This window comes from Anopheles maculipalpis, chromosome 2RL (assembly GCF_943734695.1).
Source record: "Anopheles maculipalpis chromosome 2RL, idAnoMacuDA_375_x, whole genome shotgun sequence".
Taxonomy (NCBI): domain Eukaryota; kingdom Metazoa; phylum Arthropoda; class Insecta; order Diptera; family Culicidae; genus Anopheles; species Anopheles maculipalpis.
Window position 1 is genome coordinate 98,046,663 of NC_064871.1, and position 25,697 is coordinate 98,072,359.

General features: G+C 43.1%; 7 protein-coding genes across 7 annotated transcripts; 3 read left to right on the top strand and 4 right to left on the bottom strand.

Moving 5' to 3' along the window:
* Nucleotides 1–9,062: 9,062 nt before the first annotated feature.
* Nucleotides 9,063–10,743, bottom strand: LOC126568704 (nitrilase and fragile histidine triad fusion protein NitFhit). Its single transcript, XM_050225222.1, has 4 exons — nt 10,484–10,743; nt 10,053–10,427; nt 9,482–9,989; nt 9,063–9,412 (listed from the first exon to the last, which is right to left on the bottom strand). Exons 1-4 carry the CDS (start codon nt 10,673–10,675, stop codon nt 9,063–9,065), a joined length of 1,425 nt encoding a protein of 474 aa, XP_050081179.1. The 5' UTR covers nt 10,676–10,743.
* A 593-nt stretch (nt 10,744–11,336) lies between these two features.
* Nucleotides 11,337–11,959, bottom strand: LOC126568574 (small nuclear ribonucleoprotein Sm D3). Its single transcript, XM_050225072.1, has one exon. It carries the CDS (start codon nt 11,860–11,862, stop codon nt 11,431–11,433), a length of 432 nt encoding a protein of 143 aa, XP_050081029.1. The 5' UTR covers nt 11,863–11,959; the 3' UTR covers nt 11,337–11,430.
* Nucleotides 11,960–12,653: 694 nt separating this feature from the next.
* LOC126568058 (major facilitator superfamily domain-containing protein 8-like) lies at nt 12,654–15,172 on the top strand. Its single transcript, XM_050224466.1, has 5 exons — nt 12,654–12,664; nt 13,127–13,337; nt 13,413–14,071; nt 14,142–14,858; nt 14,938–15,172. Exons 2-5 carry the CDS (start codon nt 13,155–13,157, stop codon nt 15,101–15,103), a joined length of 1,725 nt encoding a protein of 574 aa, XP_050080423.1. The 5' UTR covers nt 12,654–12,664; nt 13,127–13,154; the 3' UTR covers nt 15,104–15,172.
* A 715-nt stretch (nt 15,173–15,887) lies between these two features.
* LOC126568170 (major facilitator superfamily domain-containing protein 8-like) lies at nt 15,888–17,559 on the top strand. The gene is made up of 3 exons (XM_050224605.1): nt 15,888–16,111; nt 16,188–16,837; nt 16,914–17,559. Exons 1-3 carry the CDS (start codon nt 15,929–15,931, stop codon nt 17,557–17,559), a joined length of 1,479 nt encoding a protein of 492 aa, XP_050080562.1. The 5' UTR covers nt 15,888–15,928.
* A 65-nt stretch (nt 17,560–17,624) lies between these two features.
* Nucleotides 17,625–22,635, bottom strand: LOC126567701 (uncharacterized). Its single transcript, XM_050223916.1, has 7 exons — nt 22,193–22,635; nt 21,897–22,131; nt 20,838–21,732; nt 20,410–20,759; nt 19,240–19,406; nt 18,047–19,170; nt 17,625–17,972 (listed from the first exon to the last, which is right to left on the bottom strand). The coding sequence occupies exons 1-7, from the start codon at nt 22,342–22,344 to the stop codon at nt 17,626–17,628; spliced, it is 3,270 nt and encodes a 1,089-aa protein (XP_050079873.1). The 5' UTR covers nt 22,345–22,635; the 3' UTR covers nt 17,625.
* Nucleotides 22,636–23,341: 706 nt separating this feature from the next.
* On the top strand, nt 23,342–24,619 carry LOC126567702 (uncharacterized). The gene is made up of 2 exons (XM_050223917.1): nt 23,342–23,358; nt 23,419–24,619. The coding sequence occupies exons 1-2, from the start codon at nt 23,342–23,344 to the stop codon at nt 24,617–24,619; spliced, it is 1,218 nt and encodes a 405-aa protein (XP_050079874.1).
* Nucleotides 24,620–24,837: 218 nt separating this feature from the next.
* Nucleotides 24,838–25,507, bottom strand: LOC126567703 (uncharacterized). The gene is made up of 2 exons (XM_050223918.1): nt 25,082–25,507; nt 24,838–25,017 (listed from the first exon to the last, which is right to left on the bottom strand). Exons 1-2 carry the CDS (start codon nt 25,505–25,507, stop codon nt 24,838–24,840), a joined length of 606 nt encoding a protein of 201 aa, XP_050079875.1.
* Between the last annotated feature and the right edge of the window lie 190 nt (nt 25,508–25,697).

A 25,697-nucleotide genomic window follows, 5' to 3' on the forward strand; every position in this document is an offset into this window, starting at 1 on the left:
CGATGTTTGTGGGTATTTTTGTTGGCAAAAAGTGGTTGATATTATTTGCCTGTTTTGGAGTTTATGTCGCACTTCTATTCAAGAACAATTTGCTGACCGACAACAACTTTGCTGATGCAGTCTGATTGGACTATTTGGACACTATTTTGTTTGCCAATATCACGGTTTTAAAACTCACTACGTATTATCAGCCACTCGTAAATATGTGAATTTTCCACTGAACAAACACTGAACCAGTTCACTTTAATATATTTAATTTCATTTAATAAACACCATTATTCACATTCACATTGAAATTGCTTGCCACTTTCCGTTAACATTCAAACGTAGAACACGAACACGAACAACGTGAGCTACGATGGATTCCGTAACGTACCGTACGATCTGTAGGAACTGCAGCACGACCTTACGCAGTCCACACCGAAACGTAACTGACATCTTCGTCGCTGATATGAGCTGATAGGGACTACCAGGTCTCTCAGTGTTTGGTCTCCCGTATCAAAACTGTGAGCATGAGAGAAGATGCAGGGTTTACGTCTCACTGTGCAATTTGTGTCTATGCATCCTTCCTCAGTAATACTCAATTTCCTAGAAAAAAAAAAGAAAACACAAGGTTTTGCATTAGATAAAAGTAAAATAAAAAATTGTTATAGTAAAAATACTTTTTTGCAATGAACAGATAGTACTGAAAACTGTGTCATCCCTGTTAAAGAGAGCCGTCAGAGATCGTTGCAAACCAAAATTGTTGCTTCTACAACAGAGCAGGAGAGAGAGAGTTTAGTTCGAAAAAGGGTCTCTTCCATGAGAAGGCTGCTCTTGTTCGTTTAGTAAACAGAAGGCATTAAGGCCAGCTGTTGATGGTGCGGATAAAAACATTCAACAAGTGTTCTCCTTCTGCACAGCGACGAAAACTGAAACGAGGGTAAGCGGGTGGATGTATTCAAAAGGGCGCCACAAGATGATGTTGCCGTTGTTGTAGCTCCACAACGTTGTTGCATTGCACTGCGACTATGATGAGTCCAACGAAAGAAGCGAGCAGCAAATAACAGCAAACCGTGACCGTGTAAATAAGAAAAGCTTCCTAGTATGCTATGAACATCTACCCGACACGTGCTCCCGTCGCCGAAGATAGCACAGACAATCCTGACAACAGTTAAAAAAATATTCGTTTTTATCCCGTTTTCCCTCTACACTGTTCGCTCGCTCCTGTGGCTTCCACTAATGGTTCGTATAAGCTATGCGCGTGAAGAAGAGGCAATCTCTCCAAAATGCTTTACGCCAAGACGCCAGCGTGTCGGCGGCTACATCATCCCAGCATCATTGACAACGACCCTTCACCCCGTGCGTACCGGTTGACTCGGTAGAATCTGCACGCCTGGCGAAAGGCAATCGGTACACTGATAGTCTTTACATGCATATGGTACAAAGCAATACATTTACAGCTAGCTTACAGATAACGGGCGCATGTTTTTATTTACATGCAAACCGGCGTAGGTAGATGCGTGTGGGAAGCGCACACACACACATACTGCATGTGTGTACTGCGAATCAGTCAAGGACAGGGCTGTGAGTAAAGAGTGATGAAGATTAAAGTGAAGCTAAAATGTAACACGATGAAAGGTATGCTGTTGCCCACAATGCCCTGTGCAATGTTGTTCCTGTGCCGAGTGTCATAATATCATAACAGAAGTGGCTCTTGTCAGCGATGCGGAAATAAACTGCCAATATATCTCGTCTTTTTGCGCTGGGAAAGTTTTTCCGAACATCATCGTCAAAGTACAAACAACCATGCGCCTCCATTCGCTGTCGCGGAATTAAACAACTTTCTTCATAAACGCGCACGGTGAAGTAACTTGGGCAAACATATTGGCAATTTTTGGGGTACAAAATATGTTAGCTTGAAAGTGGTATAAGCAAGCCCCAAAACCCGAACCCCACCAAAAAAGATGACAGCGAACAATTGATCAAGTTTTTTTGGAATGGCAATGAAAAGTTTGGCACGGATTTACGACGGACGAAAGTTTGGTTGAAACGATGCAATGATTCAATTGCTGGAAGTTGGAGTTGAATGCTTTACCATCTGTTGCAAATGATACGTTTACTACACTTATTCATCGAGAAGTAGATTTGTTGTGATTTATGTTCGACAAGACCCATTCATACCCAGTTAGAAATAGATGATGTTAAAAACAAAGCTAAAATTATTTATATTACAGGTACAATCTTTTACACTACAGCTGTAAGTTGCTGTAATATTGTAGCGTATAAAGGTCGACAAAATTTAATACTATTTAAATGAAAAAGAGTTAACGCAACGGCTTGGCATTCTCTGAGGAATGCAATGTTTTATTTGCAAAAACAATTCACTCAGTTTCAAGAACTTTTTGATCAATTTATGATCAACAGTAGTGCTTTTACAGTTTCACCTAAAACCCATCAGATGGATAGCATTTATAAAGCTTTGTTTTGTATAAAAATTGAAACATTGACCACTCATTTATTATATGTTCTCCAGCACGCATGATATCTATCCAAAAGGTGCACATTTCATATCAAATGCCAGTCGGATGCTTCAAAAGTGCATAATTGAAATACAATCATAGTTGAAAACAATTTCCCATGAAAGTTAAAATGCCTACCAAAGTGAACCGTTACGCTAACAATACACTTGAATCCGATGGAGGTCAGCGAAAGTACATGAGCGTTTCAAAGGGTTGCAGCCGTATAGAATATCGTTCGTTATGCATTTCACCAGGAACATGGTCGATTTTCACTCCCACGATTAGCCACCGACTTCCGGTCGATTGCATTTCTGTGGTGTATGTGTGTTGTAACTGGTCTGAGGATGGTTTTCAGTTGTGAATGACTCTCGATCCGTGCAGCTAGCGTCCATACCATCGACGCGTTATAAAATCCTTCGTTGAACTGGTGGATGTTATGCATTTCAACGATTTCCCCAACTTTAGTTTTTACGAATTATTGGTCACTCGTACCCGTAGTACGTAGTTTACTAGCAGCGAGAAACTGGAACGATATTTGTTCATGCGACCAATAACTTTCACATTGTGGAAAGCAGAAATTGCTTCTAATGACATTTCTAGCGCTTTTTGTATTGTGTTAATTATAACTGAGGTTGTGACCTTAAAAAATAATGCTTTTTGCTGAAGTGAATGTAAATTTGTTTCCAACTATTTTAATTCCACTATTAAGCTTCCATTTATAGCACCTTTAAAACGATTGCAAATAACTTGTTTAAATTCCACTCAATTCAGCTGGAAACGTGTATGGAAATTTCTACAATCATTGAATAAATTACACACCTAAAATTGAATTCGATAAGTGATCGAAAATGTGAAACTGCTCAATAGTCACGCAAATATTTATCGCAGGCAATTTATGTTGTAGGTATTTGCAAATTTGTATGAATTTACAGCATTCAAATGTCCGCATGGCATGGGATTCTGGATAGATCCTGGACAAATATTTGCTCACTAAGGGTAGTGGTGCTGATGCTATTTTCACAATCCAGACCAACTTCAGCAAGGAACCGAACGTTGACGGAAGTGCCAGAAGTGGAAGAGTATATTCTTCAATGGGGATGTGAAAAAAGCATCCCAAAAACCATTAGGATCGACGGATGCGATTGAAAGTGAAACATTCTTCAAACAAATACTGCTCCAGCGAGCAAAAGAGCCGTTGGTCATTGGGTCGATTGGTGATTGATGGTATTTTTGTGTGGATGGGATATCCTGGAGAGGGTGGGTTTATTTTTCCCAGTCAGATGTTTGCCGAACTTTGCTAGCTACTACTATTTTCCGTTTCAACGTTTTAGCAAATGTAAAGCTCAAATTCTGGGCTCGATGGTGGAGAGCTTTTACAACATGACTCCTTGCAACCATAACGACAATGAAGCTTAAAGCTATTGTTATTAGCATTAACAAACAAATCAAATAAAAATAAATAAATGCAAAACGTTGCTGATAGCCGTGAGCAATTGCACGTTCGATGAATTATAAAGCAAAAAGTTTTATAGATTACGGTGGAAATAACCAACCGAAAGTAGGTTAGCTTGCCAAATTAGCATTTGCTGTAATAAATATTCAGCATCTGATTATTCAACGATTGGACCGAACGGGAAACAAATAATCGCACAGCAAACAGAATGCAATATCTCATGTCGAGGAACACAAATCGATTAACGAAATCAAATGTTTCCTATCTTGGTTTGGTTTATTCAACAAGTGCCTATGTTCTGGACGCAATGTCTATTCTGAAGGAAAGTTTATTGCACTTCTCTGTTCGTTTTTGTGCTACGAATTACTTTAAATGAACGAATATCCAAACACCGAATTTTCCGAATCAGTTTCAAACATTATTTACAACAAGACTATTTCTTCGACTGCATGATTCGACACATTCTCATGGTATCTTCAAGAAAGTATCCCCATCCCCCAGTATCAGCCATGCTTAACGGATAGCCAGTAGTTTTCCATCCGTTTGCTTGCAGTGCGTTAGAGCATCCGCTTGTCTCTATTTGCTTCCAGCTTTTAAACCTTCCCCAGTGCTCCATTATCCACGTTTAACTGCTATCACATGTAATTGTTCGATTCAATTAAAATGGACGGAGAAATTATTTGCCACTCGTTGGAAATTACTGTGAACTCATTATACGCCGCCCTGTTGTTGCCGACTGCCAACAGTAAACCTCCGGTTCAATCCATTCGGTCGTTGTTCAGTGGAAACTTTTGTGTGTAGTCTTGTTCAAAGCAAATCTATTTTGGTCTATTTTTCATAAAGTAATGGTGGCTATCAAAGCCTCAAGTTCAACTGTATTTAATTGATGGTTCGTGGACCCAACTTAACCTAACCAAGGTGAATCGTTATGCCATCGGTTGGATGAATTATTTGTTTGATAATCTAATTATACATTCAACCGGAGCTGCTTTGCTGTTGAAATACGGGCCTAAACTTTGTACGTAAAATACTTTCTCCATTCATTTTCATTCTGTTATTTATGTTTTGTTAATTTTATGTACGTTTATCAAATTGAATAACTGTCATGGGACACGCATTATTAGAACTTCTTTTCATTGAAATTGAATGTTCATGCAAAAAACCTTGAAAGCAACTCAAATTAAACTATCTCATTTCCCCATTTTTTAATATTAATTCCTGATTGCCTGCATAATCGAACACAATTGATCCCATTTTGCGATCAATTCGATCTCCTTCCCACACACTAATTGATTGCAGAAAGGCAAGTACGGTGAATTAATTATTTCATTACATTCAATTACACCACACAGTCTTGCAAGGCACACGCTGTGTCTTAGTGGTGCAGGAGGCTTACGAAGTGCATAAAATGTTTACAATTATCCGTAACTCTTTTCTTCGCTTCGTTTGTGTGCCTGTATCATTATTTTCAGTGACATTTTCTTCAGTGGTCCCGTACCCATCAAGGATCGTAAGGATCGTCTATCATCCTGTAAAATCCACAATTAAATTCAATTACTCCTACTCAGCTCAGCTAAGGACCTGAGCGTAAGACAAATGTGCTTGCCATCATCAACAGGGCTTGGTAAATGCATCTATCATGGAGCGATTAAAGGTAAGCGAGGAAGAATAAATACATGTGGACATAATTGTTATTTTAATGGGAATAATTCTTTTCATATGGTACCAAATCTTCTCAGCTAGAGAAAAGGTTCGAAAGTGGTTTATCTAAACTTCAATCTCATCCATTGAAAATGGGTTGAATTAACCGAATGTTTAAAGTTCTATAGGCATACTTTGGGATACATTCTAGCAGGAAAAAGTTTTGTCGTAAACATATAAAAACTCATCAATAGGGGCCACATACGCCCGAGGCCCTCTCTAAGCGAATTTACTTGCATCATGTTTACAATCCGATTATAGTAGTAAATTATTTGAAAGTGTAATATTAACCGAGACAACACACTTACTGAACGATATTAAATTAACTCCGACAAACAGCCAAGGCCAAGAAAAGGTGGCGATTATGCGTGGGACTCTTTACTCCTCTCTCAACTTTTAACTTTCACGCCTGGGACACGTTGAGCGACATAAAAGCTGATTTTCAGCGAGAAGCAAAAACAAACAATGGCACATATTAAGTAAAGTTTAACTAAGAACCGTTTCAAGTCCTGGTGTATCAACGGAAGTGGTGTTTTGTTGCTCAGTAGCGAACCGTGTCATCAACACTAGAGAACCGACTGTTCTCACCGATAACAATGGATGTCAAGAGTCGGTTGAAAATGAAGGAGTGCGTTTTTCTTAATCTCGGTGAAAGCTTTTCCAGGACGTGTTCGAAGTATACTGTTGGCAAATGTGAAATGTACTTGGAAAAAAAAACTTCTTCAAGCTCTCAGTCCAGGCATCCTCGTTTTGCCACAAAAGTGTGTTTTTTGCGATGAAATATTAGACCACCAAAACACCACCATCCTGGTAGTACCAGGATGACGCAAGCCATTATGTATCCGATGGGATCCGTCCAATGTATCAGCCTTTCAGCAGGCCAGCAATTCCAACTCACGCTCGGCCGGCCGAACGAGCACATGTGGCTTTTGCGTATTGACCTCCGGTCCGAAAGCCAGCCCCGTCGTTTATCACATTATCCCTCGATTGTAAAGCGATAGCCATTGTTTATCTCCTGTCTCCTCGGTGTGGCAATACCGGTGGCGAGTGAAAGCTCTCACCTGACCCGGGTCATAATTCTTCCGCATTCGGGTTTCATATTGCCCGAATCAGATTAGGCACCGGTACGCTGGGTTCAAGGAACGCACTGTTGCCTGGAAGTCCTCCAGTGAGATTTTTCGACGCTATCCACACTCGGCATCAGGCCCAGCAATGACGCTGCTGCTGCTGCTGTTGGCCAAAGATTTGTTATCGGAGTTGCTGGTGGATTTTGGGAGGTAAATTTATGGTTATTAAACTAACCCAAGGGCGAAACGGTTCGACGGCAGTGCTAAGTGGCTGGGCAACGAGCTTTCATCATCACGAGGTTGCGGTATGGCCCGTACGGCGACTGTTATTAAGTTGTTTATGAAATCCACCGGAACCTACCGGAAAGTGCAGTAATGCTGGACCGAACCTACCGACGGCCAGACGCCCGTAAATATCATCTAGATGACGTTTTAATTACGAGTATGCGTAACCTAATCATCGTTGTCTTTGTTCTGCTAAATGAAAGACGAATTTTACCGACACAAAAGCCCATTTTTTAATGCTCGTTCCGGTCCAGCGCAGCCTTTTAGAGTGATAATGATTTCACCCAATAACCGCAGAATCCCTGAAAAGGTCTCTGCGGATTATAATTCCTTGTGAGAGGCCAACATATCACCCGTTACCGTACGGACATTGCGTCAAAGAAACGAGCAAACCGCCTGAAAGACAGCTGATGTGTAGCGACGAATCTTCAATAGTTCATCTTCCGGCACATTGCGGAAAAAGTGAGGTACAGAGTGCGGGACAGTCTGCAGAGCTGTGTCTGGTGTAATTTTATTAAATTTAAGACCAACATTGACCGTAAACATACCCACCCAAACTGGTAAAGACGGGGTGGATCCGTCGTGGTTGTTATCTGTCGTAAGATATCGTCGAAGTATGTTTACGTCCACACTTTACCGTTCCGGGATACTTTAGGATCTCAAGTCTGGCGACTGAATTTCCGTTTCATAGCACATGTAAGCTTCGGATACATTCATCCGTTCGTTTATGTTCGCTTCCGGTCCATTTTGTGTTGTTCCCAAACCGCTGGTTAGATCATCTATCGCCGGGAAGAGGTAAACTTTTCGTAATTGTTTATTTTGGTACGCTCACTTGACTTCAATCTTCCACCAGTGCACAGTTGTTGTCATTCCTGGCGCATGCATGACGCAATGCCAAACTAACCTAACCCACGGTACCTTTCGTTGATAAGATAAGACATGTCCACATGCTCCATCGAGGGAAAGCACATCCTGTTTGTTGGGATAACAAACATGGTGTACATATGAGCAGCGTTTCCTCTCATCAATCCTTTGTTAATGTAAATGAACCATGAGTGAGAAAGGTGGTATGGACTATCATTCGTAAATTAAGATTTGCTCAAATTAACCGCATAAACCTCTCATGCTTTATCAAACTTGTTTGCTTACTGAACGAACATCAGACTTCCAACCATTCAAATCAATTCGATACCGGGAAGGATTCTTTCAAACCTTCGACGGTTTTTCCCAAGATGGCAGATACGGACAACAAACCAGCAATGCCAAATCTCGAAAATCATTCATTATTCAACTCGTGGCTTTCGATGGAGACCTTCCCGAAGATAAAACGCTCACTTCATGCGGTGCGTTAATCTTCCAGTCATATAAAAATATTTTTTACCATACTAGGAACACACACGCGCCCACGCTCACGTGGCACGTTAGGTATAGTGGGTCAAGGAAAAGTTCTCGTTAGCCGTTCGAACACCATCGGAATAGGAAATAAGCTGACTTGTGCTTAGGGAAAAATCGGACGTAATTGCAGCGCTCCAGAAACTTCTTTGTTTCGATCCTTTCCCAATCGATATCAATAACCGGCGGCAAAAGATTTGGCCGCACGGTGCTGAAGCATAAAACTTTTGGGTAAACAATGATTAATGCGAACCCTCAAACGTACGCAAAGCTTCGGTTTGCAGGTTCGGACTTGAAAACATAAATTAATCTACTCTTTTGTTATCCTTCAATTTAGAGATAACTGATTCGTCATGATCGAAAGAAGAATACCTCTTTCAATATGAATAATTTGTCCATAATTGCCGTAATTTGGGCGTTTGTCTTGATTGGACTAATTTTACACCACACCGAGAACGCTTTCAGGGCGGGGGCCTTTTTTCTTAAGAGCTTAAGAAAAGTTGATTGTTTCGGTGAATATTTATGTTAATTACAATGATCATAACCCGCTTTAGAATAAAATGGATATCCTTTTGGATAAATGGATGGAATGGTTTATCGATAATAGATAATAATATTTATTTTGAATATATTCAATATTCCTCTACATATATCTAATCACACTCATAATCCCATCCTGGACATTGCTTCACGAAACCGTGCTGCTTCTGCAGCCATTTCTGCTATCGACCGCCGAGGCCGTTCCGGTTCCTTGTCGTGACGGTTCAACTCACCATAGATTTGATCATTCTCTGGGAAATCACCCACATGGCGTGGCATTACATGAAAATGTACATGGAAAACAGTCTGGCCTGCATCTGGCCCATCCTGCACCGTCACGGTGGATGAAGTGGCGTCGTACAGCCGTTCTGCTACCTTCTGTACCTTGCACACAGTCTGGAAGAAGTCGGATATTTCCGCCGGGTTTAGATCCGGTAGACGAGCCGCAGGACGTTTGGTTGACACGAGAACATCTAATAAGAAGAGATAACTCAAGCAATTAACATATGTTCAGAAAATGTGCGAATTTATATCGATCTTACGCCCTGGTACAACGCAGCGGATGTTGGTGAAAGCGAAGCAATGCTCAGAAACGTAGAAAATAGTTTCCGGCTGAATGGGTATGCCTCCAAACGTGTACTTCTCGGCGCTAATTGTACTGCTAGTGTAAGGCAGGCCGGCACGTGTAGACAAGCTGTAAACATCGTCCCTCCGGTGTTCGAAGCAAGGCATGTTGGCTCGTACGCTTTCCAGCTTGCCAAAGTCTAACTCAGCGACAACGACGTCCAGGTCCTGATTGCTAGCTTCACCCAGGATGGTTCCCCAGGGGTTGACGACTAGCGCATGGCCATAGCTCTCGCGCTTCTTATTGTGGAACCCAATTTGTGCAGCGGCAATTACAAAGCATTGATTTTCGATTGCTCTAGCTCGAAGCAAAACTTCCCAGTGAGCACGACCCGTCGACACAGCAAACGCGGACGGATAGGTGAGAATTTCTGCCCCTTGTTTCCTTAAGATAGTACTGGCCTCTGCAAACCGCATATCGTAGCACTGAGAAGAATGACTGAAGATAAGATAATTGTGACAGGAGAAACACTCGTCCGAATCACTTACGATCTGTAGTCCGATCCGTCCGATTGGAGTGTCGACCGGTGGGACCAATGCCGGTCCAGAACGAACTGTTTCCGATTCCCGAAATTTAAATTCGTGCGTCACCACATTAAACATGTGCAATTTCCGATAGCTTGCCACCAGCTCTCCGAAATTATTGATCAGTATGTGTGTGTTGTAGATTTTGTTCACCTGCTGACCGGAAGTCGTCTCCTCGACAATGCTCTCGTGAATTCCTCCGAACGAAAGCCAAACATTTTGCTCTCTAGCCAGCTTCCGGTACTGTTCCACGGTTGGGCCAGTCAGTGGTTCGGACAGTTTCAACGTTTCTTCCCGATGTGTCCCAACGAAATCGCAACACTCTGGGAAGAAGATGAACTAAACGGCACGCGTCGAGGTGAAGAGGCGAAGAAGATGTGGGTGAATATACCAACCTGAACATCTTTTGTCTTGGCCCTTTCCGTGATGGTTTGGATCTGTGCGAAGTTGTGTTGCTTGTCGTTTGTGGAGCGCATTTGCGCAACCGCTATACGGGCTGGAGTTCTGGTGGCCATCGTACGAATATTTCTGTATCTTAATGATTGCCCCAGTACTTGGGCGGTTCGTTTGCCCAGCAAAGAATACATATAATTTGTCTCGAATGCCAACAAAGATTACGCGAAAGAGGATTATTTCAGTATGATAATTTACGTGTTCCGCTTATCAGTTGGTCTTGTTGTCGTGACGATTGTTTACGTTATGAATGTTATACGAATTTTGACGGTTGTTCTGTTCTACGGCGCATGTGTCTTTTCCGATTTTCGTTGGTGATTCTGACGCCAAGTATAATCAAATTGATTGTTGCAATTTTATACATAACTTTTGTAATAACTTTTATGAAATATCTCCAAAACAATTATGAATATTTGTTACCACAAGATTCCCAATTCGTTTTGGAGAGTGGATTTGCAAACACTGTTTTTTTCGAACTGGCCCTGTGATTGCTAGCATTAAAACACCGGTATAGATTTTCACCTGAAGCCGGTTACTGTACGGACTATTGCTCGAGATTATAGAGTTCATGAAGACATCTTTCAATAGAATATTAACAGAATTTAAAACCTCTATTACGCTTCACTTGGCTTCGATTATATTCATTCCATTTCATGACATTTTACAATTCTACTGAGTTATCTTATAGGGGCTGTAGTTCTACACGTTTCTTTTTCGTTTTCGTGTATAGCAAGTTCGAACCATCCGCAGAGATCTCTCATGCTGTCGTGTAATTCGCAAACTGTTCTTATTCCGAACGTAAGTAATTATTGTTTAGAGCATTTTTTTCGCTCGGCGCCCTAAAATGAATTCTTACAAACTAAATAGTAGCACTTGTAGACGAACTTTCCTACAATCCTCCGCGTCCACGGCCGGAAGATTGCTGTCCTTGTCCTTGCCATCCTCCTTTGTTGCCACCTCTTCCACCTCCTCCACCGCCGCCGGCACCACGACCTCTGCCCCGAGCGGCTTGTGCTCGCAGTATGGCCGATTTGCCTCGCCCGGCCGTTCCCGTTTTGGCGCCCTGTTTCTTGAACATGGGCGCATTTTTCAGCATGTCCGGCAGGATGAGGAACCGGATTTTCGAGCCACGAATGTACACATTCTCCAAATTTCCGACGCGTCCATCCCGGTAGGTGACGGTGATCTGCGTCATTTGGCAGTTCATGTTGTCCTCGGCTTCGATCAGCTTACCGCGGTACACCTCGCCCGTGATGGTCTCGCAAGTTACCACATGGCCTTCCGCTTCGTGCAGCACTTTAATCGGTACTCCAATAGACATGCTTTTAATGCAAAAATAGTAGTATTTCACGCTGAAATGTTCACTTTGCAAAGCTTGTTGATGTTCTGCGCGTAGAGCGGCAAACAATTTGACAGCTGCTCATGTGTTCGTGTTTATGAGCCGCTGTTGAACGATTGACAGGCTGTGTCGCTCTTCAACCTCGGGTTGAAATCTGGGAAAAAGTTCACAACAGTCGAGTCTCAAATAAATCGAGCTTTTCGGAACGTAAAACAGATATTATCCTTTAAAAATTAAGAACATAAATTTCAGGAAGCAATTTAAATTAAATAAAATTATAAATTATAAAAGCTCTTTCAGTTTAGCTCAGCAAAGTCACATAGTGAGAAAGATCTACTAGAAAGAGTGAGAAGCACCTTTGCTCGATAAATTGTTGAGATGAGAAAGCTGATCGAATTGTGCTCGAAATTGACACTGTTGTCAAAACGATCGCAGCTAACAAAAAACAAACAATCCACAATTTGCTGTTTAATTTGTAATTTTAATAACATTGACCTAAAGGCGTAAACAATGCGCTGAACTTGTGTGGAATGTTGTAAGACTCGCCGTCCGTTGACTCCGGCAACATGCAGGGTTATCTCCGTCGCGATTAGATAACGGCTCAAAGTGTCTGATTTAATGTTGTGAATAGAAGCCATCTTCCGTTTTATGTAATTTTGGGTCTGCCAGTGTGTTGCTGCTGGCTTATGCTTTCGATTGAGCAGCAGTGGAAGTTGCGGTGAGCAAAACGGAATACGCACGACCTGACGGCTTGTAGCTTCTCGACTGGAACGCGCGACTTAAGGTAAGTGGCTTGTGCTTAAGCCATTGGTTTCTATCCATTATGTGTTCAACCCTATATTAAATTTGTGTAGAATAAGGGCTCCTGTGCTGTAGGCTTTAATGCCAATTCATCCTTGTGGTTTGTTTAAAGTAATTTACGTCTAACGATAACTGAATATCCTTCAAAAAATCTTCAAACTTGTAACTTGTTGCCCATACATGCACAACACTCCGTTGATAGAAGAAGCAACTATTTATAGTTGATATCTATTTGTAGTGTGTACCATGCCCTGCTCAAGATCCCGTTAAACAAAGGGCTTCGCTTCCTGTCTACATGATATGGATTGCATGTGGCAGCAGATGATACACGTAGTGTGTTGGATGTAACTTAAAGCCCAACAGTAGTTTAATTGAGAATGAATGATCGAGATCGTGCAATGTTTAAACGTTTAAATAACCAAAGTATTCTTCTCGTCCGTGATAGAACAGTGCAGTGAGGGATATTATCAGCAATGGAGCGATTAAAGAACTGTTTGCTCAAAAAACCTACCAAGAATGATCTGGACGATGGACTCGAAACGGAGACTGAGTACACCGAACGCTGGACGTCGGTGCGCATTATTTACTACACAATGTTTCTAATGTCGTTAGGATTTAGTATTATTCTAACAGGTGTGTGGCCATATTTGGACAAGGTAAGGTATCGGGAGGATGGGAACAGGGCTGAGTTAAGCGACATTACCCATACTGATCCAATTTTAACAAACTAGCTAGATCCTCACGCCGGAAAGGAGTTCTTGGGATGGATAGTAGGTGCGAATCCGGTCGGGCAAATGATCTTTAGCCCTCTCGTGGGTTGGTGGGGCAATCGGTTAGGATCGATCCGTTTGCCTCTGCTCTGCTCGCTGGCACTTTTCTCCATTGCCAGCGGAATCTACGCCTGTCTCGAACTGTTTCCAACTCATCAAAAGTATTGGATGCTTTACTCCAGATTCCTTATCGGTGTCAGCTCGTCGAGCGTGGCCGTGTGCCGTTCATATCTGTCGGCGGCCACCAAGGTGAAAGAGCGCACTGGTGCCGTATCGATGGTATCGCTCGCACAAACGCTCGGATTCATCGTTGGCCCTGTGCTGCAAGGAGCCGTTACCATGTTCGGTGAAGATGGATTGCCACTGATGAAGAACAAATTGCACCTCAATATGTACACAGCGACCGGATGGATTAACGTGCTTATGGGCATCTTGAACTTTTGCCTGTTCTTACCCTTCGTGTTCAAAGAAAAGCGAATCGCTGCCCGCGAAGCCATGATGCAGCAAGGAATGCAGTCAGAGAAAGAAACTTGGAAATCGATGAAGCCCGATTATTTATCTGCCTGGACGTTAATATGTGCATTTTTCATACTGGTATTCAACTTTGTATTTCTCGAAACGTATGTAATTCGAATGAGGTTGTAAGTGAAGCACCTTGGCTAATGTTTACTCTTTTAACTGTTGCAACAGACTGGCTACGCCGTTGACGATGGATATGTTCGCATGGACGAAGGGTGAAGCACTGTACTACATGGCGTGGATTATGGCCGTGGGAGCCATATTGGCTAGTGCCGTGTTTCTCATGATTGATCCATTATGCAAGAGGATACCGGAGCGGCAAGTGCTCATATGGGGTGGATTTTTCCTCATGGTACTGGGACGCGCCGTTTACATCCCGATGAGCGACACACCACCAAAGATGGCCCTTCCAGAAAATGAAACGCTAGCGGCAATGCGAATGGAGGATACGTCGCCGTACGTATATGGGTCCAACTTTACAGACGTGCGGTCGAATTTGACCAGAGTGGACTTTGACTATGGCGGACCTATTACCACACTCGAACCAATCGCTATTGGTGACGCTAAGGATTTGCTTGGATGTCCCCCAACGCAGGAATGGTGTAAAACTACGCGGGGCATGACTATTACTCAATTCCTTGTAGGATACGCTTTCACGGCGATCGGATATCCGATTGGAGTTACGCTTATTACAACTATATTTTCCAAAGTTCTTGGACCACGTCCTCAAGGCACATGGATGGGCATAATGACTGGCTCAGGCTGTTTATCGAGAGCATTAGGTCCAGTGTTTTTATCCACCATCTACACTAAATATGGACTCTACTGGACTTTTGGCAGCACGGCTGTAATGATGGCCGCTACAATGCTGTGGTTGTGGCAGATGAGGTACGTTTCATTAGTCAACATTCCGTCTCAGAGTTCATATAAAGTATAAGTAAGCATTATTTCATCTCTTCCTATCCAGACAAAGATTAGTTCCTATCCCGTACGATGTTAATTGTAGGGGGGAAGAATTGATTGCGGTGGTGGCAAAGCAGGACCAAGCAGCAGAACCAAAAAAGACAGCCGATGAAGTAACAGATCAGTTGAACGGCAATTCTAAAGCCGGCCACGTTGTCGGAGACAGCTGATCCTTCTCGCTTAGCATGTTGCATAATTGGCATAACCAAACTGTTTGCTCACTTTACATATACTATATTTCAGCGGTTTTACAGGCGGTGGTGTGTTTTTGTTGTGATATTTTCCCTCATCGATAAGCAAAAAGTGTAATCAGGAGGAAGCAAATTGTGACCGAAGCAGTAGTGAATGAAACGAATTTGCATAAAAAACCCCGATCTCATCAAGCTCTCTTATCAATCACTTTGTGGCCTGTCATTCCGAAATATTTTGCTATTCTTCGTCTAATGCCTCTGGTGTATTGATTTGCTGCGATTATCAGTGCTGGCAACGTGTGTGTGCGCGCGCGCAATAATCCCGGTCCGCTGATAAGTAACACAGCAGGAAGGTGGCAAACTGAAGGACAAATAATGACCAAAACAAGTACTAGCGCTTAGCGGGCACTGTTGCATTTGCCATACCGATGAGACTTCTGACGCTTCTAAGCAAAACTGGTTCTTGACTTAGTGTCGATTAAACCTATCGCGCGAACGCATGTGCGCCATTGCTCCGCGGGTGCTCGATAGTGGGAATGCAATATTTGATTTATCAGCGTTGTGGCGTGGGGAGTGCTGCTGTCAATTAATGTTTATCCTGCCCTTAAATCATAATAGTGAGTGCTTTCTCTTGTGCAATTGATTGCAAAATATGACCGCTAGTTCTAAGGCCGGAAGAACAAGTTTGTGTAAACCGCAACGGAATCGTGTAGGTGCACGCTTTCTACGTTTTTTGGATCGCCCAGCCAAAAGGTTAGATAGATAGTTGACCGAGTGCTCATTCCATTTTGGTGGCTCACGACCATGGCATCGATCGGGCAGTGGTTGCGCGTAGAGCAAAGCGAAAAAGACCGTTTAACCGAGCTGGAAAGTGATATTGAATATCGACAACGATGGATCACGATAAGATTAGTGTATGTGAGCGGGTTTCTGATGTTTTTATCGTTCGGTGTGGTGACGACGGGACTCTGGCCTTACCTACAGGATGTAAGAAAACAGTAAACATGCTGCTTCTGGTGCTTGCCCTTGGGTAATTATATCATTTTTCGTTCCCTTCGTCCAGATGGATCCGACGGTGGGGAAGGCTTTCTTGAGTGTCGTGTTTGCCGCTCCTCCGACTGGCCAGCTAATTTTTAGTCCACTGATCGGCTGGTGCTCCAACCGATTATCATCGATTCGAGTGCCATTTGTCCTACTAACGGCTCTGTTTGTGTTCGGTAATGCACTGTACAGCGTGGTAGAGCTTTTCCCCGTACCCTATCGAAAGTACGTTATACTTCTCTCGAGATTTGTCTTTGGCGTATCAACGTCAATTAATACGCTTAGTCGAGCGTACATTTCGACGGCCACTAAGCTGTCCGAACGCACGGGAGCCATCTCGATGAGCTCGCTGGCTCAGACGTTTGGGCTTGCAGTCGGTCCCATCATCCAGGCAGCACTATCAACACTCGGAAAGGATGGATTTATGTGGTACGGTTTGCGGATTAACATGTACACCATGGCCGGCTGGATTTGCGCAATCGGTGGAGTAGTTTACATCGTACTGCTAAATCCATCCTGCTTCGTTCATCGTACTATTGCCGCACAAGAAGCGATGAAAACGACCGGCTACAGCAAGGCAACGGATACGTACGAGCCTTTAAAGATGTTCTCCATCTGGACAGTTATGATCGGTTACAGTGTGTTGATGTTTTTCTACGTATCTGTTCAAACGTATGTGTATATGGGCATCGTTAAACATCGTTGTGTAATAAGTACTCATTCAATTTGTTATCTTCTTTCATTTTAGGGCCCTTTCACCGATATCGCTAGATCAGTTTGGGTGGAGTCACGAGGAATCTCTTTACTACCTAGGCATCTTACTCACAGGCGGCACATTATGCTCTTGTGCAGTGTTTTTGCTGTTGCCCCAACTATGCAAACGATTTCAAGAACACAATGTGTTTCTATTCTTTGCCATACTGCCGCTTTTTATCAGTCAAGTGGTAATGATACCGGTTGGAAGCAAAACCATTCCTATGTTTGATTCGTCCAGCAACAACAGAAGCACCGCAGGTGGTTGCCCCATCGAACAGGAGTGGTGCAATTTTATTCCTCCGATCAATCAATATCAATTAACCGTTTCATACACAATGCTGTGTATTTCGTTTTCGGTAGGAATAGCTATTAGTCAAACAATTCTTTCCAAACTGCTCGGCACGCGTCCCCAGGGTAACTGGATGGCGCTGTACACAAGCATCGGTGGTCTAACACGCATTCTAGGACCGGCATCGGTCGTGGTGTACGTTCGTTTTGGAACGTACTGGTTGTTTGGACTGGGCGCTTCCATTTCGGGCCTGATACTCGTGTGGATGTGGTGTTACAAAAGTCATTTAAGAACAACGAAAAAATCAAACCAAACATCAGAAATGCAACAAATGACAGCTCTGGAATGATTGGTACAAGTTACATTTACAAAATTAGCTATATTTATTATAAAAAAAAGAAACTCAGTATCAGTATCACCGGTCAGTTGCGGGAATGTCGGGTCCTTGCATGTTCATGGCTTCCTCGAGCGTGTTGGGCAGTTCGTTGTTCAGCGTTTCGGGAAACTTAAGCGCCGCTATGCCCGAGGTAATACCGAGAGCGCCAAACAAAACCATCGGAAGCGGTGTCCAAAATTTAGCCAACAGCGGTGTCTGCGGTGCAATCATCGAACCGATCCGTCCAAACATGGAGCATGTCGAGAGTAGGCTTTGGCGAAGGTTGGTGGGAAAGATCTCCACCGTATATATGTACAGCGTACCGAATGACATCGTAATTGTAAGTTTGCTGAGCAGAAAGAGCGTTAGGTTGAGGGCAGGTGCATCTGGAAAGTCGAATATAAATTATAAAAAAGATTCAAAGTGGCGAATTGAGGTTAAATCCTTCACTTACCAATACCCTCAATAAATGCGGATATGATGCAGAATAAACCGCTTAACACGAGTGTTGTAAAAAGTGTTTTCTTGCGTCCTACACGATCCAGGATCAGTTGCATCAAAAAGAATCCGGGCAGCTCGATCAGGGAGACGAGAATGAAGTTCAGATATTTGTTCCCCGAGAGCGATACAGAATTGAGACTTAGGCCAAAGTAGACCATTGTGTTTGTGAGCCAACAAAACGAACAGTTGATGACACGCAACACTAGGCCTGGATTTTGCAGGGCCTCGCGAAGCAGATGCGTGTAAGTTTTACTTTCTAACGAGCTGCTTGAATTATTCTTAATGTCGGTAGAGTTGAACTTAGCCAGCGCCACTTGGGACAACGTTTTCCCATTTACGGTGGCTGCTTGTTTTAAAATTTGAAACGCTTCATCTTTTCTATTTTTTGACAACAACCACCTCACACTTTCCGCGGTTGTGTACAGCAGCGGAAGCACTAGCAGGCCAGGAATGTACAAAATGCGCAACAGTGTGCGCCAGTCGCGGAAGTACATGGCCAGCAAACCAAGCAGCGCTTCGCCGAATGAAAAGGCACAGGAAATAATGTTATTACCGGTGACGCGCATTTTCGGACCAACGAGTTCAAGCGCCAGTATAAATGCGGTTGTGTACATGGTGGAACCAATGACCGGATCGAGGAATTCCATCGCTATGAACATTTCGTAATTGATAGCGAAAGATCGAAGCAGTCCGAAGACTGCACTCCCGGCAACGCTCACTAGAAGGATCCACTTTCGACCGAATCGATCAGACAGATAGCCGGCAATTGGTAGGGCTACAAACTGGCCCACGTTGTTTACGGTGCCTACCAACGTTAGCTTCCAATCATTTTGCGCACATGTTACGTTAAAGTCTCGCACTATCGTAGTTTCATCGCTTTTGAACACGAATCTATCACACGCAACGATGTCGGAAGGATTGAAGTCCTCGCTACTACACTCCTCGATCTGAAAAGGATCGGTGTCGTTCGTGTGGTATTGTAACCGTTGACATCGTGCATCAACATGGAATGGCATCGACCCATTCAACCAGTCGGGATTATAAACAGCAGTTGTGGGAAGTTCACACTCTGGCACTAAACATCTGCAAGCGATAAAAAAAACACGGTTTAGCTTTCCGGAGGGGAGTTATATTTCATGGGCCTCGGCTAACCTGTACTCAAGATTGCCGGCCGTGAAGATGTAACTCAGTGTGAACAGAGCATTGAATATGATCGGCAGTACCATCAGCCCATACTGTTTCATTTGAAACAGTCCAAACTGACCGATCTCTTGCAGCACTTCGTCCAAGTCTACGTCGTCTTCGGATTGTGGCATTACGAACGATTAAACACGACCGATTACACTGTTTTTTGTTTCACCCGGCACTGCCGTCACGTTATAAAACAATTTCCACGCGTTACGCTGTAGATTGTACGCTACTACGCAAGAAAAGCAACACGCGGATTACGGGAGGCGGCGTATTATGACCGGAGTACTACGACGGCCAGTGAATATTTCCTCACATGAATGAAAGTTATTTTCGACTGGTATCTGACAACTGACGGCCTGGCTCCGTACGCTACTCTGTCGCTACTACTGCGCGTGCTCCGTGGCGCTGAGAACGCGAGAAGCGTCGCCAAAACACGCCGATTGGAATAAGTTAATATTGTTTTATTATCGGAAATACGTTAATTGAATTTGATTGATTTCACTTTACGCCACTCTTAAGGAGACGACCGAAAGTGGCCACCAGCGTCTGAGCAACCCGGGACCGAGTATTCGTGTGAGGTGTGGCAATGTTTTTCAAGCGGCGATGATGTTCCTGTAACTAAAGCAAATAGTATGTGATTGCAAATCAGTTAGAGATAAAAGCGAAGAGAGCAAATCATTTGAATGATTATCAGCTGCCACTCTCCCGCCAATCCCACTCGTTGCGTTTGATAATGTTTAATCTTTACAAATATGAGGTGAACCCCTCGGTGGACTTTAAACGTTTGTTTAACCGTGCGTGTGTGTTACTGCACTGGTTGTCATTTTCGCATAGGTGTTGTAGAGGTGAGGGTCCATGGTCACTTAAGTAAACCAACCGGTATATCAAGTAAGGAGTAGGGGTCGTGTCTTTCATTTGTCCGCCTCGAACTGGAAAGGGCAGAGATCTACCAGTGGCTGATGATTTGGCAGTGGTTCCACATCACCGGCATGTTATCTTATTACATTGCGAGGAACGCTGATTGATTGTCTATCAGAGGAAGTAGTCTGCTCTTCTTGTCCATTCTTTCGGGTGAAGTAATGTGGTAAAACGGAATACACTTATCCTAACCGAATGCAGAATATTTTATTCGTTTTCAGAACGATCACTATCAAAACTGTTTTGCTTAAGATTTTCTGCCTCACTGGCTGTGTTTGGCAGCCGGACATTGCCAGTCTCAGGAAATTCTAGAATCGTAAACGCTGAAAGTAACGCAATAGAACCAAACAGCGTCATCGGTAGTGGTTTCCAAACTTTTGTCAGCAAGGGCATTTGTGGTGCAACGATTGATCCTAACCGACCAATCATGGAACACATGGACAGAAGGCTTTGCCGTAGATTGGTGGGAAAGATCTCCGCGGTGTAGATGTACAGTACCCCGAAAGAGAAGGAAATGGCCATTTTGCTGAAGAGGAACATTGCCGTGTGGATCCAGCTTTCATCTGCAATTTTGTAAAAAAAGAGAAGGAATCTTCAATTGATCGAGAGAAGATCATTTCGTGTAAAGAATTGGGCTTTACCTTCTGGAATAGCTAGTGTTACTAAGCACAGAACGCCACACAACGCTAACGACACAAACTGTGCCATCCGTCGTGGAAATCGATTCAAGATGAAGTTCATGCTGACTGCGCTCGGTATTTCGACCAGCGTTATCAAGATAAAGTTAACGTTCTTGTCTCCCGCTAATGTGACCGAATTCAAAGTGAGACCATAGTACACCATCACGTTAGTGAACCAACAGAACGAGCAGATAGCTAGCCGTATGGTCAGTCGTTTAAATTTGAAAACTTCGGCCAGCTGTGCAAAGAAGGTTGGATTCACTGGCACCTGCGGTGATTCGCATTGATAGTCATTGGTGGCAAAGTACTTGAGCGTATTCTCCGACAGTGTTTTCCGATTTGTTGTAGCTGCTTTCAGCAGTATGTCGATCGCTTCCTTGTTGCGACCCTTCGACAGCAACCAGCGAACACTTTCGGCCGTTATCCATAGGAACGAAAGCGACACTAGTCCCGGCACAAACAAGGCCAACAGATAGTAGCGCCAGTTGTGTATGAACATTGCAATAACACCCATGGCGGCTTCTCCCAGTGCGAACACTACCAGGCACAAGCTTTTGGCAAAGACGCGATGCTTGGGACCAACGAGCTCCTGACCTAGGATGAACGCCGTCGTGTACATCGTGGAACCGAGCAACGGTTCCAAGAATTCGAACACTAAAAACATCTCATAGTTCACTGAGAACGATCGAATGATCCCTAGGGTCGAGCCCAGCCCAATGCAGAGCAGCAGGGCCCGCTTACGCCCGTATCGATCCGAAAATAACCCTCCGAGCAAAAGTGCTAGTCCCTGTGCGATGCTGTGCAATGTTCCGACAAAAGTTATCTTCCACGTGTTTTCATCGCAGGTCAGGTTGAACTACAAAAAAAAAATTACGAAAAAGAGGCGTTTTAGTGTCGTTTCGCAATAAACATTATAACCGCTGTCGACGAGATATGTTTTCAGCCAATGAAAGCTGCTCATCTCACATCATACGTTCTATCAGCTGTTCCGCATTGGCCGTAAAGCCGTGGATCACTCACTTCATTCACAATCGTGGTAGCGGCTTTATCTTCATACACAAAGTCGAAACATCGCGTGATAGCGGACTCGTTGAAATCGGACGCTTGGCATTGTAAATAGTCGCCGGTGATGTTTACAAACGGTTCGTACCGTTCACACCCGGCCGGTTGGTTGCGCACGAACGGAACTGCTGCATGTAGCCACTCGGTGAGGTACACTGTATCGTTTTGGTTCTCGCACTCGGGAATGTAGCATCTAGAAACAACTCATTTGAGTGATTAGTGATCTAGCCAATGTATGTGATGAACGGACTCACCTGTACTTAAGATCGGCTGCAGTAAACACGTAAGACAAGTTGGAGAATGCGTTAAACACGAGTGGCAATATCATGAGCAGAAACTGCCGAAGCTGGAATCTACCAAACGTGCCAATCTCGATGAGCACATCGTCTAGCGCTAGTTGTGTCATTTTGTTGCACTACAGAAACCGTGTGATGCCGCTACGAAATCTAATCTCAGACTGTTCTACTCCACTGCCAACGAGGAAGCATCGCTGTTTCGGAGCAATCGCTCTTCTTTTGTCATTCGTTTTATCGCTGATTATGGACGTGGTGAGATGAAATGTTCACCAACACGCATAATGCGTATCGGCAGGCGCACTCTGTGTGTGCGTTATGCTCAGCAGAAAAAAGGGAAGTCAAATTTCCACACAACGGGCCCTGCTTATGTTCCTGCAGTGGGTTTTTATTTTTAGCGCACTGTTTTATGAAGCATACATACACATCTTCCGTATGTATATCCCACCGACATGGTGAGGCGAGAATTTGTGAGAAGCGTTGTTACGCGCTTGATGACACTTAAGTTGCGCGAGTAGGCATACACACCATCTGGCGTAAATTATGCACTTTTAATGCAATGAACTGCACCAGAGCAAATATCTTATACTGATCGCAGTTCAGTGATGATTTTGACTGAACCACAGCGAAACGAAGATAGTAATTGGATAAACCATTTTCGACGTTTTTGCAATGTATAATGTGCGACAAAATAGGTTCGCATTACATCTGGCAAATGGTCATGTGCGGTCCATCCTGACCTACACAGAAAAAAAATGTGCCAAACGACAAGTGGTACAGTTTTTGATTAATCATCCAACGAATTAATTTGGGCAAATATATTTTTTCAGTTTATAGCTCCATGCCACCTTTCGATTTAATGGAAAGGTTCACTTAAAAGCGTATTAAATAGATGTTTAATATTCCTGGAATATCATTCAATTAGAATGTAAATTTGAATATAATGTGTGAATTGCCGTTTGGTCGGCGTACAGTAAGTAATGGGTTAACGCTATCGCTAGAAGGTTGGAATCGGTTATAAAAATGTCGATGGATATAAAATGTCCGTCCACTTGCCTAAAGAGTGTGTTTCGTGTGTGATCTTCTCTAGTGGAGATTATTTCCTAAAAGATGCTTGAATTAAGAAGGTAAATATGAGTCAAGCTTTGTGTGGCTGCTTCTAAATTAAACGAGAATTTTTGCTTTAGTGTTGTTCTACTACTGAGTGTAATACAATCGTTTGTGCCGCATGAAACGAGCGCATCGAATTTTGCATACGTTGACGGGAATGTGTCATGCACGATCATTAATCTCACCGATCAAAGTGACACACAGGACTATGCTTTTCTGACAAACAGCACAGAAGAGCTGATATTCAGTAAGGCCACTATACTAGTGCTCGATCTAACCAAACCACTCTCCATCATTACACCCTGGAAGATTCTGATAAACCACTCGAATGTTACGCAGATAATTTTTCCTGCCAAGATGAGTCCCAGCGTAGTGCATCTGATAGAAATGGAAGTTAGGGATGTGACTTTTGAAGAAAACCTTAGCTTGCAAGATTTCCGAGCAGACTACACGTCGCTGCAAGTGGTTTCGCCCACGGTATCGAAACTGTCCGCGCTAGATATACTCTGGGTAACTCACTCCCAGCTGACCAACTTTAGCTTCGACGTGCTCGAAAACTCCTCCGTTTCCCTGCTATATCTGGTGAGCAACAAAATTGAATCGGTAACGATCTCACCGGGGGTGTTGTGTTGCCAACATTTGGAAGAAATATTTCTTTCCGATAATCTGCTCACCAAACTAGACCTTGGCATCGTGGCACTGATGAGCAAGCTGAAGACTATGAATCTGGAAAACAACAAACTGACCGATTTGTACATGCATGTTCCGAGTATTTTGCATGCACCAAAGCAAGACGAGGGTGAAGATTCTGGATTCTGTTCGTGGCGTGAGTACTACATTAAGCAAGAGAAAACGGAGGAAGAGCTCAGCACGCCCAACTGTACGGACTATTTTGCAACGCTGCTTTCGCTCCATTTTCCAAGAAACAACATTGTGAATTTAAATTTCAGCACCTTCCGTTTGATGAACAATCTTAATTCACTAGATCTATCGAAAAACCGATTGATTAATTTGATGGCTTCCGATGATGAGGCACCGATCAGGTTGACTGAGCTGTTCGTTTCAAATAATAACATAACAGACGTCTACTTGAGACCTTTCGTCTCGATGAAAGCAATCTATCTGTGTGACAATTATGTGAAGGAATTGAATATGAGCAGCTTGCCGGAGGATCTTGACTACTTGAACTTAATCAACAATCCGCTGAATTGCGAAGAGTTGGCTCATATGAAAAGACGCTCCACGGTTCCAGTCTTAGGTCCGTACACGGAATGCTAATATGGTGAATTGTAGAACATATTGTAACTTTTATCCTTCTAAAAAAACAGAAGTTAATAAAATAAAATTAATCTCCTTTTTTCGCTAGTTTGCGTTTTTTTTCCATCACCTCAGTTATATTTTAAGAATCTCCCTTATCTAACATTTATTGTAGTAAGTACTTTAGAACAATTAACTGTGTATTATTTGTTTTCAACTCCGCCTACCTTTTACACTAATCACTGAGTTACAAAGGACGGCACCAGACCTGTATTGCGCACTGAGATGTACACATCCATCCCAAACAAGGTAATATCGGGCTGTGCCACTAGCTTAAATTGCAGCTTGTACTCTCCCGGTGGTATGTTTTTCGGTGCGTGTCGTTCTTGAAGGTACCAGCACAGATTGTAGGTGCGATTCTAGATCAATCAAAAACGAGTTCAGAATTAAATTGGAAACACAAGCGATTCTTAGATTACTCACACCAGTAGGACAAGGCACCAGCAGCTCTGGTAGTGTTTCATTGATTATATCGTAAACGTACTTTTCGACACTCATCTGCGGTGGATGCCGAATAAACTCACAGCCGTTACCTTCTATGGAGATCAGGAACGGTTGATAGGTACTAAATTTGTAGAACAGAAAAACTTTCACCACAACGTTATCGTAAATTTTGGGAATGTTTATCGACACTTTGACCATCGTCGGTGCGTTTCGCCGTGGTATACTTTTGCAGGAGTAAAGCGTTGATTCTTTGTATGGCGTGTCTATGCAATCATACTTTTTAATTTTTAAAGAATACGACGAATCAGCGGTGCAGCTAGTAGGAAGATTTTTGAATAGTGATGCTAAAACAACGCCAACCATTAAGCAACTCGACACCTTGCAAAATGGTTTTAACGCTTCCATTTCAAGCGATGTAATAAACTGTTAGCGGTGTTGGTTGTTTTATAGTATCAGCTTGGCAAATGATTTCACTGAAACTAGATAAGTTTTCTACCCACCTAGCAAAGTAAACGATGGTATTTTTCATTATTCGTAATTGTTTAGAAATGATTTTTTAATGATCCTCTTTTCACTAATGTATGGAATACACAGC